This window comes from Amblyomma mixtum, chromosome 3, assembly GCF_055824585.1.
Source record: "Amblyomma mixtum isolate Tamu chromosome 3, ASM5582458v1, whole genome shotgun sequence".
Classification (NCBI taxonomy): domain Eukaryota; kingdom Metazoa; phylum Arthropoda; class Arachnida; order Ixodida; family Ixodidae; genus Amblyomma; species Amblyomma mixtum.
The window spans coordinates 366,063,051-366,079,348 of NC_143014.1; the positions used below are offsets into that span (position 1 = coordinate 366,063,051).

At 43.8% G+C, this 16,298-nt stretch overlaps 1 protein-coding gene across 1 annotated transcript in view; it reads right to left on the minus strand.

The window, feature by feature from the left end:
* LOC149356661 (microtubule-associated serine/threonine-protein kinase 2-like) overlaps window positions 1-16,298 on the minus strand; it is a 126,141-nt gene that overhangs the window by 77,183 nt on the left and 32,660 nt on the right. The window contains exons 4-5 of the mRNA XM_089576403.1: window positions 12,299-12,460; window positions 2,327-2,418 (exon numbers count right to left, since the gene is read on the minus strand). Of these exons, the coding sequence (XP_089432529.1) occupies window positions 2,327-2,418; window positions 12,299-12,460 (254 nt within the window). The remainder of the gene's footprint in view (window positions 1-2,326; window positions 2,419-12,298; window positions 12,461-16,298) is intronic.

Below are 16,298 nucleotides of genomic sequence, written 5' to 3' on the forward strand. Positions count from 1 at the left end.
CAAGTGCTAGCGCACCTAATCCTCATTTGGCCGAATAACGCTGAATAGTCCGTAATTTTTTACTCAGAATATCACCGACCATTTGACAATCCTCATCTGCAATTCTTGAAATAAGACGGGTGAATTGCTGCCCGCCGTGCTAGTCATAATGAGCTTAACATTAACTCAGACTCAACGGTTTCTTTACGTAATAGTTAAAAACCCTAAGGGGCAAAAAAATGTATCAACGAAGAAAAATGCGTCATATTTATCACAGGTATCCGCAACCGTATATTTCCGGTTGCACCACTGCAAATGGCACCTTCACTGTCAGCATATTGGCAGTCTAGCTTTTTCAAAACATTTCATAACTTGATAAAGCTCCACTAAGCCATGCAAGAAGCTTGGTCTAGTCTCAAGAAAAATATTTATTAACGCACTAGAAGTTTGTTCAAACTAACCCTCTGTAGTGCGCACACTTCCATTCAGAAAACTTATTATTCCCATAGTATTGGGCGTTGCCTGGATGTCAGCAGAGCTATCAGTGTGGACACAGTACAGCGCCACCGTCCGCTCTGGGCTCACTTTCTGAAATACTTGCAACACAAAGTATTGTCTGCTTTCTGCCACCATATAGGAAGGCCAACCAGAATATGGCAATATTTTTAGTGTTCTTCCAATATTCTGGTAGGCCTTGCTGTATGGTGGTAGAAAGCATAGATTACTCTGTGTTGCCAGTAATGTTTTTTTTTTCATATAAAAAAAGTGAGCCCAGGTTCAAAGGTTTCGTTTAGGTTATAGTTAAAAATAAGGGGTAAAAAAGTGTAAACAATGAAATGGCAGTCATATTGATCACAGACATTCGCAGCCGTATTTTTCTGGTTGTCTGAGTATCTGAAGCCGTGTAGACCTGCAGAAGTAACAAAAAAATGGGGGACACCTATATGACTTCTGAATGCGAGAGCAAATGGACTGGCTCACTGGGTCAGTGGACACCTTAACCACGCTGCGAGTACGCGGTGGCGTGCGCTTACAAATTCAGGCAGCTATACGTCTTTCTAAAAACCAGCGGAAGGCTTAGACACCGCAGATTTTGAGGAAAGGAAAGACGCATAACTGGCTCCCTGGGTCAGTGGACATCTCAGTTGTATTTTGAGGTACGTGGCAGTGGGGACGCCAGTGGCCTGTTGCTCCAGAAGGGGTGACAACGTTATTTGTGTGCCACATTTCGGCCTCGGGCTTCAAGTGAAACTAGCTCAGCGGGTCGGTGGACACCTCAGTTTTGCTGTGAGAAGGCAGTGGTGTCTACCTGCAAATTGAGGCAGTTATGCGCATTTCCTTTCCTAAAACCAGCGCAACGTTTAGACACCGTTGAATATAAGGAAAGGAAAGGCGCATAACTGGCACCCTTGTTCAGTGGACACTTCAATGGACAGCGTCATTTGCGTGGCGCGTTTAAGCCACGGGTTTCAGTTGACGGCGGGGTTCTAGCACAGTGAGCCCAGTAATTCTCTCGCATTCATAAACATTGCCTCGACTGCGCCGCGCCTGGGTTTGGAAGCCACGGCGGCGCGAACAAACCGTCTTCGCTCGTCACTGCACGAGAGCACTATGCTATCCCAGCAACCAATCACGCCTCGTGTTTAAACGCCCATCTATCGCGCTGTACGTTGCACTTCGTCGTATTTATCAACTTCCTTCCGTGCGCAGTAGGTCCAGAACGTACCACTACCGCAGTACCCTCTTAAGGTGCGTTCAGTGGTCCCAAACGTTTATAGTGTGCTGTCACTACGCTCCACAATCCCCGATTTCCCCGACCTTTACCTGAAGCCTGACCTTGAAACCCTCTCCTCGAAACGTAGGCGAAATTGAACGCGACGTGCTACTTTATGCATGCGCCTATGTTTGTCCGAGACACGGAAAAAACTGATGAAAATTTTGAGTCAGAAATTTCCCGTCACTTGGTTCAAATCTGTGACGTATCCACTAAAAATGACTTCATGATCGCCGTTCTTAAGTGAATGGTGGTGTAGACCTGTCGGATTTACGCCGGAAAAACTGCGTTCACACAGCACACTTTACTACCAAATTCGGATACTGATTTCATTTTTCGCCCATTTTTAGCTTACGAAACAAAACTTTTTCAGTTGAAGTAGCGCTTGCCTGGTTGTAGTGTATCTACAAAGGCCAGGCTCAATTCATTCTGAATGTCCCTTTTATGTAATAGCGCATGGTATATAGATTCAATACTAGCGAAAAAAAGCGCAGGCGGTGAAAAATGACAAGCAGCATATACGAGCATGAAATTCCACATAGACCGAGTCGCCTCGTTGCTTGATGTACTCACCCGAAGCCGCCAGAACCAAGAATCTTAAGAGTCTCGAAGTCGTGCATCTTTGGTATAAAGGCCCAGAATGGAGGCTGTGGAAGAACAGAGACCTGGAGATCAAAAATACCGACGGGTGTAGGTTGTATGCAATGTTACCTCCAGAAGCTTGTTACGTACTTTTGCAAGCAAACTGTGCACAGGGTCACTCAGTATGAAAGAGATCTTTCGAGCGCATGGCCAGGGTTTTGCGCACCAGCGCCGACGCTGACTTTCGCAGAAAGTTAGCGCTCATGCGCGCTGGGCGCAAAGGACGTGCCAACTAGAGCATTCTCTGCTATCACTCGCACCACGCGCTGTCTGTTATTCATATTCGTGCCTAGGCGCGTTTGCCCATTTACGACAAGAGTGAGCTTTATCTGTCGTCACCTGGTCCATTGCAACGGCAATGTTGAGCGCGAATCCGGCACGTATTTCCTTCGCGCTATTTGAGGTATTCACTACAGCTGGAGGTCTTAGCCCGTACGGCGGCCCTTTTCTGTGGCCTTCTTTTTTGAACACTGAGTTGTCCTATTTTCAATTTTGAACGTCCTTCCTTTCGTTTTAATTATGCACCACTGGCTCTATTGTTTAAAACACAATGAATAATCATTAGCCTTTCTCCGGCTAGCATCTTCGCCATTTGTAATCCGGTTTACTTAGTTTAAAAGCCGTCGCGGTAGCTCAGCGGTTCTGGCGCTCGACAGCTGACCTTAAAGGCATTGATCCGATACCGGTCGCGGCGGTCGTATTCCGACGGATGCACAATGCTTGAGTTCCTCTACTGTGCAATGTCAGTGCACGTTAAAGAAATTCAGCTGACCGAAATTTTCGCAGTCCTTCACTACGGTGTCCCTATTTGCCTCAGCCATTTTGGAACATTAAACCCTCCTAAACCGAACCAACCTACTTTCAGAATAAACGTTATATTTAGTTCATACGTCACGAATTTATTCAAATACAAAGTGTGAAGCACTGTATTGATTTCCGCAGTAAACCTTATCCAGGAAACACCTTCAAAGTTGACCGAATACTCTGACGCAGCGTTTTCTGCGCCAAGCCTGCCGCAAGGGTCACCCCGTCCGTATAGCTAACTGCAGCAGTCGTTTAATGTAAACCTCATCGAGAACGTGAGCAGACACAACGCCTGTTTTGTCACGCCGCTCACTTCGTGGCCTGGGCCCCGGCGAACTATGGCTAGCGTTAAGGCTGTGTGACCGCGGACGTGAACCGACACGTCAAATGCAGACGAGTTGTACTGTCCGATATTATGAGCGCATATTGTTCACAAACGGAAACATTCTGATGCCATGAAATTAGCACGGGACAGACACTAAAGGAGACAATAATGCAAACACTGTTTATCGGTTATAGGTATCAAATTTCTGCACCTTTCTGACGTGTCAGACGACACACGCCAATATAACAAAGCCACATTCGGTAGAAAACAAGCGTGTGAAAGTCTGAGGGACGTAAAACAGTTAACCGGTCTCATTAGCTTGTATCATATAGTGCAGGGGTCTTCCCTTTTCTTTCTTTCCTTGTTGCACTTGCTGGGATTCTCTTATTCTGGCATGACATATCGAAAATCGGCGCCACGACAAAAAACAAAACTCGACGGGACGTCCGTTGTCGTAGCGCGCCTCAACAGGAGTAGCAGACCATGCTATGGCGGCCCCATCCATGGCGCCCTTGGTGCCGTGCGCGCATGCGCACGAGCTTTGCACCGCCGTTGGCAGGTGAGCGGATCGTGGGCCACGCGCTCGCGTGTTCTCTTTCATACTGAGCGACCCTGTACATATATGAGCAGATCAGAAAACGCATTGCCAATGACACGAAAGCAAATACCAGTGGCGTTCTCTAGAGCAGATGTGATTTCGTCCACCCTGTCTGAGCGCACCAATAACCCAGTTAAAACTGGACTGACAACTCCTCGAAAAGTGGAGTCATCGCGTATTTTTTGAAAAGTGTGCAACAGACGTAGACCAGAAGCGAACCTGACTAGAGCAGGCTCACACTGATTTTCTTCGGAAATGCGCCAATTGTCAGCCGCAAAACTTTGGGGGATCTACGATGAGAGGCGTAGCGATGCAACCACAGAAACACTAGAAGCAAGTAGTGTTCCTCTATATCCCTGCGGAAGCATATAGAGGAACACTCGAAGCTACTACATTGCTGCGCCATGTGCCGTCATAAACTTAGTGTCGAGGTTCACGGCACGCCTGGCGTGGTGGTGCTTTGAGCGTCTTTTTTTGTGTTCCTTGGGCGTGCGCTATTTTTAACAGTATGTACTAAATAGCTCTAGTCGCCGTCTTAATGACGCTCAAGTGTAACAGGAACAGCTTCTATACCTGGTTCTGCAAAGTTGCGACATTCCACAACGCGTTTAGGTAACAAACAAAGTGCCAACATATGGGCCCACTTGTTTAGCTATCGCGTTCATTTTTTCGTGACACCTGGTCTGTATCACAGCCTGTACGCCGGCGTCCTATTCGGGAAAACTATTTGCACCATGACTTTCCCCTTTGAGCACTCCTCATCGCTGAGGGCTCTCTGCAGTCGTATCTCTAACTGATGACACGACGAGAAAAAAAGTAAAGGGAATTATTTATGTGAAAACACGCCCACCGGCAACGCAGGGCCTACATGAAGGTGTGCGACGCTGTATCGACGTTGTTTTCTGTCGCCAAGCACACACCGGGCAGAAGAAAACTAATGCATGTGAACATGCTTCGGAGATTTGTGAAGCGTGTGTCCTTCGATTGCTGCCCTTTCCATCATAAAAAAGCACAAGAAACAGTACTTACTAAACAGGCACGAGTATTACTATATTTAACATTTGCATTCGAAATTTGGAACATTAGCCCAGACCTTTCGCTCAAATGTTCCTTGTTTTCTGTGTGGGTGCGTGTTTTCTTGCTCAAGCGATCCTGATTATATGCCTAAATACGATACAGTTTCGAAATTAATTCAATTATAATTTAGACTTTCTCGCGTGAGCCCCACTCCCTTGCCCTCATTCGTGGCATGCCCATGAAGAGCGCGTAGAAGAGAGAGACGTACAAGAACTTATTCACAATACTATGTTAGGTTCAGTCAGATGAGCTAAGCAACGAACAAAGACGGCTGGGACGATACACAGTTCAGAATACAATTTCATAGTTGGCATCCGCACGTGGCCATCATTTCTAAGTTTGACCAAACAGCAATTTATGTTCATAAACAAAGACTGCATTTCATGCTGCTTCATAAGCTGGCAAAAGGTTACTGCTCCTCACTACTGCTCCACGTTCCGGTAGCGTCATCACCAGAAGCAGACCATCTATGTCTAATCTAGGACGCCCATCTATTCCCAAATAAATCTCCCGTGAGCCAGCTACCACAGCACTATCCCTGCAGACTTCTTAATCTCTTATGCCCAACTTACTCGCTGACTCTCCCACACCCAAGCTACGTTTATGTTCTCTATGAGCCCGCTTCGTTATAGAAAAGAGCCATCGGTTGCCTGTTCTTTGCATAACATGATTTGCTAATATCCATTTTCTCTTTCGATTTCAGCTGCCATTTCATTAATTTCTGCTTGGTTGTTAAACCAGTTTTCATTTTTTTTGCCTCTCGGCCCCCGCTGTCCTGAACTTCAAGACTTCATTAGCCTCCAAGCTCCTCCCCTTTAGTGAATACTGGGAAGAAAAAAAAGTTCTCCTAGTGTAGTCTTGAAGCATACTTCATAGCTCCTATTGATCACATTTCTGTTATAGCCATTTAATCCTTAGAGCCCTCACGTTGAATCAGACTATAATGCCAGCGAAATTGTTCGGATCAGAGCGATGAAATTTATCCAGAACGCGTATGGTAGGCGCATAGCGGTTAGTAATCGCAGGCAAAGATACGGCATTTGAACCCTGAAACGCTATTAAAGATTCACGCCGCCGGGGTGGTTCAGTGCTTGTGGTGCTGGGCTACTGTTCCGAAAGTTGGGGTTCGATCTCGGCCGCGGAGGCGAAATACTTGAGGCCCATGCACCATGCAATGTCGGTGCACGCTAATGAATTCCATGTTGTAAAATTACCCGGAGCCCTCCGCTAAGGCGTCCCTCATAGCCAGAATAGATTTGGGACGTTGAACCCCATAAATCAAGCTAAACGACACCAAACACTCATCAGCTGCTAATTCTCTATAACATAATTAATAAAAGAAGAAAAAATGATTTTAAAAGTTATATGCAGCTTAACGGAGCCAGACACCAGATGGAAACACGACGAAACAATTATTTTGCCTCAAACTTGGTCGTGAAGTAGAGCAATAGCTCTACTTCACGACCATAGCTTCAAAAGCCGTTGCATCTCTGAAACCGGACACGAATAAAATACCTAACTAGAATAAATACTGCCGCCACTCGGATTCGAACACTAGGCGGCGCAGAACAGATTCGCTGGGCACTGCATGAGAGCCCAAATCTATCTCTGCACCCGATCACACCTTGTGCTAAACCTCAACACACTCTCGCGCTGTGCATTCCACGTCGTCGTCTTTATCACTTTTCATACGCGACGCGCACAGGTCTGATCAGCTTAACCTCGATCAGAGTTTAATCTGAGTCTAATATCGTCTCCAGAGATGCCATCGACCCAGCAAAGCAAACCCACGTGGCAACCAAACTAAACATATGCTTTTGGCATGTTGTCACTTTAGATACGTTAAAATCCTGCCCAGTTTTCCCATATAAAACTCGGGATTGGAACTCTCTTCTCCTAGAACTTGTGAATTCCTCATCTATCACCACATTCCCAAATAATTCTTTTCGTTTATATTTAGAGGAAAACCTTGAGCTACCCCAAGAAGTGTTTCTCGGTGCTGTACACGGATCAATCAATCTTTTTTTCAGTTGCGTGCAGCGGAGTGTTTTTTTTAAAATACATGTGAATATGTATTTCTACACTGTAAATCTTGATGCCTCCCGTTCACGTCTCAATTGTCTCAGAGTGCGCTATTGTTTCCTGATTCATTATGAGTGTATTTTTTGTCTAACTTGACTTAGGATTGATCACCTTAGCAAAAAACTTTCTTCGGTTAGGTGCCTTGTCGCGATGTTGTGACACTGCCTGTAAAATCCGAATTTATTATGCATTGTTCCAATCACATTAAAGTTACTGCAGTTTAGTACGGGCTACAACTACAAAGACTAACATGAATAAATTGTTCATAATACAAAAAGAATTCTTCATCATGTTGCAAATCTCGAAAAATTGAGTCCAACAGAAAACACCCAATAAGAACCTTCCATAATCCGCGTAGATAACTTATACCAGTTTTGACTTATGCAACTAATGTATTTTTCCCTCGCCCATGTCAAAAATTATTTATAAACTTTGGCCTAGTTAGAATTACGCAAGGCTTTAATGCACACAAGAAATCATTTTGTATGGGTCACAGCATTTTTTCGTGGTAACTATAAATTACTGTCGTTAGCTCATAACCATCGACGTACCTTAAATGCATTTCAAAACTCTACTGGCTATAAAATAAAGGAACAATGTAACTACTATGTAACATTCTGAGTGCTTGTGTACTCCTAATATCATTGTTAATATTATTTGCTGTGTTATTTAGCTCGGTGTCCTACTTGTGTTTGTTTCGTTGTTTGAAAGCGTGTCATCTTTAGTAGTCTGTTTATTTTTTTTCTCTGTACAACTTGAGACTTCATGAGTTTCTACTATATCACTGCCTCTGTTCTATAATATCTCTTTTTATCATTTAATGTTGTAATATGCTTTATAGATACTAATGGTTCCAAATTAGTTCTTGCAAGCTGTACGATTTCTCTTGTATTAGTTTCGTGGACCTCGTAAAGATGCGTGAGCAGCTTTTATCCAAGAAACCATCCAAAATGTCTGGTGAATAAATTGAATTGAACTTGAATTTTATTATCAACCATTGTTCTCCAGTCCTTGTGACAGCTGCAATTCTGTCAGATTTTTTATGTCATTTGTGTCACAGTGCATTGTTGTGTCCTGAATCTTGAGAACATGCATTTTGCTGACAACCATTGTTCCCTAATCCTCGCGCCAGTTGACAGTTTTGTGAGATATTTGATTTCAGTTGTGGCAGAGTTGACTGTTTTTTCCTGATTCTTCCCAACATTAAGTTTACTGATAACCACTGTTCCCCAGTCCTTATGTCAGTTGTCAGTTGTGTCAGTTTTTTTTATGTCTGTTGTGTCAGAGTGCACAATTGTTTCCTGATTCTTGCGAACATACATTTTACTGTCAACCATTTTCCCCCATCCTCGTGCTAGTTGTCAGTTCTGTTAAATTTCTTGGTCTCAGCTTTCTCAGAGTGCACTGTTTCCTGATTCTTGCGAACGTGCATTTTATTGTCGACCATTGCTCCTCAATCCTTGTGTCCGTTGTACCAAAATTTTGTTGTCGCTTTTGTCAGAGTGCACTGTCGTTTCCTTATTCTTGCGAAAATGCATTTTATTGTCAACCATCGTTACCAATCCTGCCACAGCCCCCTCGGGGGCAGGAAGCATCTGTAATCAAATAAATAAATGTGCAGTAGATTGATCAAAGCGAAAACTAGTTCTCCCTAAGAGGGCTGCCAATGCAGGATACAACTGCCCTGAAGTAAGTAGAATATGTTCCGTGCAAATGCAGATAAGCAATTCAGAAAATTCAGCAATTCAGTCACAGCATATAGGACACCATCTTTCTCTTTGGTGCGCTTGTTTCTTTGGTGCATCTTGTCCTCTGTTTTTTTGTGAAACCTGTTCAGCAAAACCTTCCTTAATCGAGCGACCAGAACCCTTGTAGTTTTCTATCTGTTATGACCCAAAATCATGAATGCAGAACAAACACGTCAGGCTGCGTAAAGCGACATCAATAGACATATGTAAGTCGTATACGCTGGCGTGCACAAAATTATACTAACTTGAGGGAAGGTGTACTTGGCCAGGCTGGCCATCATTTGAAAGGCCATTTTCAGGATCACCTCTTTTCAGCTACCAGAAATGCAGGCTGGTGTCAACATCTACTGTGCTGCACGTACACCCATGTGTATCGGCCAATTTAGACGGTATAAAACGGTCAGTTTTAAAAGTTACATAATATTTTTTTCTTTTTTTAAAATCTGGAAAAGATGGCATGGTCCGACGCATTCTTCATTACCAATGAATATGCGCGTGACTGAAACAAGTTATCCTGCATCGCAGTGGAAGCAGCTCGTTAAATATGGCCCACAGGTGTTGTTTTCGCAAGCCTGACGGTATAAATAACGCAGCCTCGTCTGAAAATAAAATCAACTACCATCGCAAATTCTTTGGCAATTCTTGAGCGAGTCAATTTGCGCAATGTTAGGAACTAATCTGCTTTTCCAGCATGCCTCTGACCGTGCCGTTTGTCCGTGATACCCTTTACGCAAAATATAAGTTCGTTTCCTGCATCTATAGTCAATTATTAGGCTGTGACGTGATCTTGTTTTGCAGACTGCGCCTCACGTATAAAAAAACTCCAAGCTGCTGCTTTTTGCCTAGGGTAAAATGAAATAACGCAATCCAGTATCGCAGTGTACGTGCACGCATGAAAGCCTCACTAACACATTGCTACATAGAAACATCCCTCGCATCCCATGCTCTAATTTATTCTTATTATCACACGTTACTGTCAGTTTTGATCCCCCTGAAGAGCGATATGGTATACATGTTGCTTTCGCGCTTATTTATTTCTCTCAGCCCTTCCGTACACCCCTTATTACGGCAATACGTAACATGCTGACATACCCGCGTGTTCCGTATTTGTCTGTACGGGTTGTAAAAAAGGTAGCAGTAAACTACTGGCCTATTTCAGCTCAACTAAAGACCGAAAGAAAGTTTATGGTAGTGTGTGTTTTTCTACAGATAAGTTAATGTGGAAACTTGCGTGGATTTTCCGGAATCGGCGAGAAATAGCAGAGAGAAGCAGCAGATTTCACAGGCTGCACCACCTTGTAAGCTGCGTGGCAACCGAGGCCCCTGCTCGAAGCTGGGGTGGTATCGCAGTTCCCCAGATAGCGCAGAAAAAATTATATTTGATACCTGGCTTGCTTAATAGAGTCAAACATGAGAAAGCTGATTTGGTTCACTGTTGTGACTTGCTAGCACAGTAGTGCAGGACGCCGCGGACCGTGGCCCATTGTTAAGAACTGCTGCTTTTTTAAGTTGCATCCTACTATGCAAAAGAATCGCCGCATGAAAGCTATATATTTCTGGTGGCAGTGATTGTGAACAACTTTTTTCTTTCAACTGGCGTGCTTGTTTATTTAAGAATCTCAAGGTCATGTATCACTGCATAGGACTACAAACACAAATATCGACACTGTCATCATAAACAGAAAATGCTGGGTAAGAATATTGCGCCAAAATCCTAGTTTTGTTAAATATGAAAAAAGCAAATATGGAATTACGTCGCACATCGCTACAGCCATTTTTTTTCATTGCTGGCAGTGGCAGTTTTGATATGAATAAATTTGATGGCGGGCGTCTGAAGATATGTCTGGTAACCAAAACACTCAAAGCGCAACAGAGCGAGGTTTTTTATGGCTTGTAGCGGTCTTTTAGATAAAAAATGAACATCATAGCGGAAAATACCAAACCTATTAAAACGGAGATTAAGAAAAATAGCACTGCGCTACAAGATTATATGAATTGTGGCATGCTATTTTGTAACGTCCCGCTTGATGCCATCATTGCGATCAGTCTTGCGCGAAGTAGCATTTCACTGTTTAAACTCTCAGTTTTGACGTGGAAAGGTTTGCAGACGGCCCAATAATTCAACAGCGCTGAGAATAATGATTTCATTTTATTGGCGAAAAGGGAGCTGTGTATGGCTAACGCGCTTTGTGGCCTTCAGTTCCGAGACTGAAATCGTCCAATAGATTCTGAGCACCAAGTCAGGAGAGAGCGTGCGGCCATTCTAAACTGGCAAGTACCCGGCTGCAACCGACATCGCATCCTGCACAACCAGCATACGAGGCAGGTGCTCAAACTAGGCCCCCAGTGGGATTGATTGTACTCATGAAATTAGGAGCTCCGATAGTTGAGCATAGTCTCTTCAAGCAACGCAATGGCCACAACACTCACTCGCTCCTCATGACCAGACATTTGCGGTGCGTAGCCAGGAATGGTGTTCCTTACGAGCGGTTGTTTGTGACACTTGAGTTTGCAACGTCAATGTCATACATGCATGTGCGCTGCAAAGAAGCTGTAAACGCAAAGTTGGAAATTTTGACACCTTTCTTGGAGCAGATTTCTTGGCATTTGCCTGTAGTATTTCACGCCTGTTTAAGTGTAAAGGTACTGCAATTCATTTCCAAATTTCTTCATTGTTGCAGTTGTTCGCAGGTTATGTACTTTTGTATAAATTTTTACCGAACTTCTACCACTCGCAACATGCTCTTCATTGCATCAGGGAACCATATACTACAGCACATCGTTCTCTTAATTCACAATGCAAACGTTTTTCTGTATTTCTGCAAATAAATCATAACCTCAACTTTTCGATATGGCATAATTATGCCTGTCGAAGCGCCCTGATCAAACTATCCATGATATGGTGGAACCAGAAAGTCAAAAATACGTCAATAATGCATAAGGAAGAGAGAGTGCTATGACCCAAGCAGACCTCGAGGAGGGAAGTGATAAGCTAAAGACATATCGGTTAATGCCGAAATACAACCTAATTAGAATGCGAATAACAATGCACAAACAAAAATAAAAGTTTGGTATATGCCGGTCGGTCTGAGGCACGATGCAGATTGCTGTGAAATCCATCTTTTTATCCTCCTGGATCACGTCTTCTTTGTCGCTTAGAGATGGGGCTACTCTGCATGTTACATCGCATAGCAAAGAACAGGTATGCGGAGAACGCTGAGGGTGACGTTTCGGGGACGCATCAATTCAGAAAGCGCGCACTGATGTACCTTCTCGTGCTTCTTGACAAGCTCCTCACCGACGGCGACCCAGTCGGTGACGGGCACGTCGCTCATCTTTTCCAGCGAGCTGGCCACTTCACCCACAATGATGATTAGCTTGCGGAGTGATAGTGCCAGTGGCTTCGCCGTGTCTGGCTGCCGCTTGAGGCACTGCGATAGAGAAAAAAGCGCCCTTATAGAAAGGCACGACCTTGTTGTTAGAGACTATAAAAGTCGTAGCATTTAAAGCGACAGCAATAGGGAACAATAAGTAAAGTAAGGCGGACTAATTAGCATCATGTGATAGCAAATACTTTAGAAAAAAACGTCGCAAGTATCAAACAACAACCATCTGCATGTATTCCTTAGCGCGATATTTCCCTTCAGAGTCCCTTGAATGTAACCATGGAAAACATTTCGTGCGGCATGCTTTTTGAAACAATTTATAAACCAGTGATAAAGACTTTCTCGGGTTATATAGGGCTTTTCCAAGCTCAGAAATACGAAAAAGCTCTTCATGTTTTCCTTGCGCTGCAGCAGCAGCAGCAGCTCCTCTCTTTTGAGAGATGGTTTGACAGAGCGTTCTCAATTGGGTCATTCCCCTCGGGAGGGCAGAGTGCCCCTGGTGCGAGCAACGGGGCATGCACCATAAACTGGCAGAGCGAAGCAATAGAAAGGAGAAACAAACTTCTGACTGGTAACATCGCTGTTAATTTATTACTTCAAAAACTTGGCACCTTCTTAGCCACAGTGTCAAAGAAGAAAATCCATTTTCTGAGGCAGGCCTATTCACAAATTTTGAGCGTGGCCCCTCTTCTAAATTCCATCGCATTAAGTTAGATTAGTGGGGCATAGTACGTGAAAAAAAAGCGTTCTAGTTGGCGGGAAGGATGTAATCCCATAGGATTATCCAGTGGAAGGCACACAAACATTCTAGTCCTCAGATTTTTAAATTTGCCGGTGATCATGAGGTCATGATTTTCTCGACAAATCATAGAAATTAAGTTACACAGACATCATTTTGCTTTTGCAAGACGACTACCTAACTGCTATCGCCATGAAACTGAAGACTAAAAGTTCTCTTGAGCCCATATCCTTTATTCACCCTCCAACGTTTCAAAACGCGAGTTTTTTGCACTGTTATTTAGGTCTCCTATTTCTATACAATATCGCAAGTGCATCACGATGCAGATGAAAACCATCTATATCGCACAAATAGTGCAAATTGCCAAAATCATACCGCCACCATCAACCTGACTACGCCCATTGCAGGGCAAAGGGCCTCTCCCATCTCTCTTCACTTAACTGTGTCCCTTGCTAGCTGCGGCCACCATATCCTCGAAAACTTTAGTCCCATCCACCCACCTTACTTTCTGCCACGCCCTGCTATGCTTGCGCTTTCGAATCCACTCCATCACTCTGAAAAGACCAGTGGTTATCTTGCCGTCACTTTACATCCCCTACTCAAGCCTATTTCTTCCTCGTGATTTTGACTAGGATGGAATTTACCCGCCTTTCTTCCCACACCCACTCGGCCCGCTTCCGATCTCTTATTGTTACACCTTTCATTTTTCTTTCGACAGCACGCGGCGTTGTATTGCACTTAAGCGTAAGCCTTTTCGTTAGCCTCCGTGTTCCTGTTCAGTAGGTGAGTACCTGCAAGAGACAGCTCTTCTTCACTCTTGTCTGGAGGGATATTGGTGAACTGCCATTCATGATCTCACAAAACCTGCCATATGCGCTCCAACCCATTCTTATTCTTCTGGTTATTTCCCTCTCACAATCCGGATCAGTTGTCATTAACGGCCTTAAGTAGGCGTATTTGTTCACCTCCAGCACCTCGTTACGAACTGCGAACTCCTGCTTCCTTACGAGAGTGTTGAAGATTACTTTGGCTTTATGCATGTTATTTTTACACCCGCTGTTGAGCTCTGCCTAACACACTGACGATACTTTGTAGTTCATCTCCTGAGTTACTTATCAAGGCAATGTTATCAGCTAATCGCGTATTTAAGTACTCTCCAATAACTCTTATTCTGATGGCCGGATTGCGAATAGCTGGGGATATCTCCTGTAAACAGGCGGTGAATAGCATCAGCCAGATCGTGTCTCCCAGCCTGACACCTTTCCTTGTAGGAATTTTATTGCCGACTTTATGGAAGACAATGGTAGCTGTGCAGTCGTTATATATATATATATATATATATATATATATATATATATATATATATATATATATATATATATATATATATATATATATATTAGAGAAGCCAACAGCCGCAGAAACCAAGAAACACGGGAATTTTTTAATATTTTTTTTCTTTTGCGGTACTGATCAAGGAAGAATATTACTGAATATGTTATCGCTTAAAGATAATTGATTAGAAAAACAACTACATGCCGGTGGCGTGCACCGAACCCACGACCTCCGAATTACGTGTCCGGTGCTCTACCAACTGAGCTATGGCGACGGCTGGATATATATATATATATATATATATATATATATATATATATATATATATATATATATATATAGTTGCAGGAGGTCTTGTCGTTCAATGGGCCAGGAAGACTTGTAGAAGAAGGGGTCACAACCTTGCAATTATCTTAATGTAATACCGACAGTTTCGGACGGAGGACCGTCCTTCCTCAGGGTATGTATATATATATATTATATATATATATAAATTCTAGTATGAGAAATTATGACACTCAAATATTCAGCTTTATACTCCCAGTGAAGAAAAAATGCACAACGTGCGGTGATATTAAAGTGGCTCGCATGCGGAGCTGTGTCCAAATCTAATTATTGGAAACCGTGCTGCGGGTGTAACCCCGTACAGCTATTTCAACATGTGCAGCAGGAGCCCTGCATCTTGTTCTTTACAATTATATTGTAAAGCTAGCACCTGCTGCGCTTCGCATTATTTACAGGGGATACGTATGTAGAGTTTTTCTTCACCTCGATTTACGCAGGACTGTTTTGCAACACAACAACGCTATTGTGTCCCGGGGGCGCGTGAAACGTGTCTGCAAAATCTTAATATCTGAACTTCGGAGACAAGTACGGTTATCACCAGAATGGCTGCGTGCTGCCTATTTTATTGGAAATCCGGAATGGCTAGCTACAAAACGTTTCACCTGCTTCAGAAGTCACGCTGCAAGGCCAACGGAACTTTGCTGGCACAGCAACTTGAAATGGATTCTTGCTACTACGAGGAAACCGAAAAACCCGGAGAAGCGCAGTGGTGGACAAGTAGTGATCGGTTGAGCAACTCTCCCTTCCTCCATTTCGAACATTCTCAATATAGGACCCAAACTTGGACTGGAACCCTGTCTACCCCCTCATGAACGTTTAAGCCTGAACCGTCGCATTGCGAAGAAGGCCTGGCAGGGAAACCAGGCGAGCAGCCTCTTAGAAGGGATAGGATATCTGGTGAACAACGTAAAACCGACTGGACAAGATAAAGCTAAAAGATGGTTTGGCTTGGTTTATTTGGGTTTAACGTCCCAAAGCAACTCAAGCTATGAGGGACGCCGTAGTGAAGGGCTCCGGAAATTTCGACCACCTGGGGTTCTTTGACGTGCACTGACATCGCACAGTACACGGGCCTTTAGAATTTCGCCTCCATAGAAATTCGGCCGCCGCGACCGGGATCGAGCCCGTGTCTTTCGGGTCAGCAGCCGAGCGCCGTAACCACTTAGCCACCACGGCGGGGCCAAAGCTAAAAGACTTTTGGATGGTACAGTGAAGTATTTTATCGATAACGAACTCAGTCTTTTGCAAGAAGATAAAGCCGGTGGATTCGTGGCCTTGCCTAAAGCTTTGTTTAACGAAAAAGCGATGCAAGGAATTAGGAAGAACTTAGTAGTTAAAAACGTGACATTATGATTAAAGGAAGATTAGCTGAATTCTGTAAGACCCTAAATCTACACTGGCTTGCTAGAGAGATCACAGAAAGAAAGGTTAGTGGGCTCTGTCAGTGCCAAGACACATAATCTT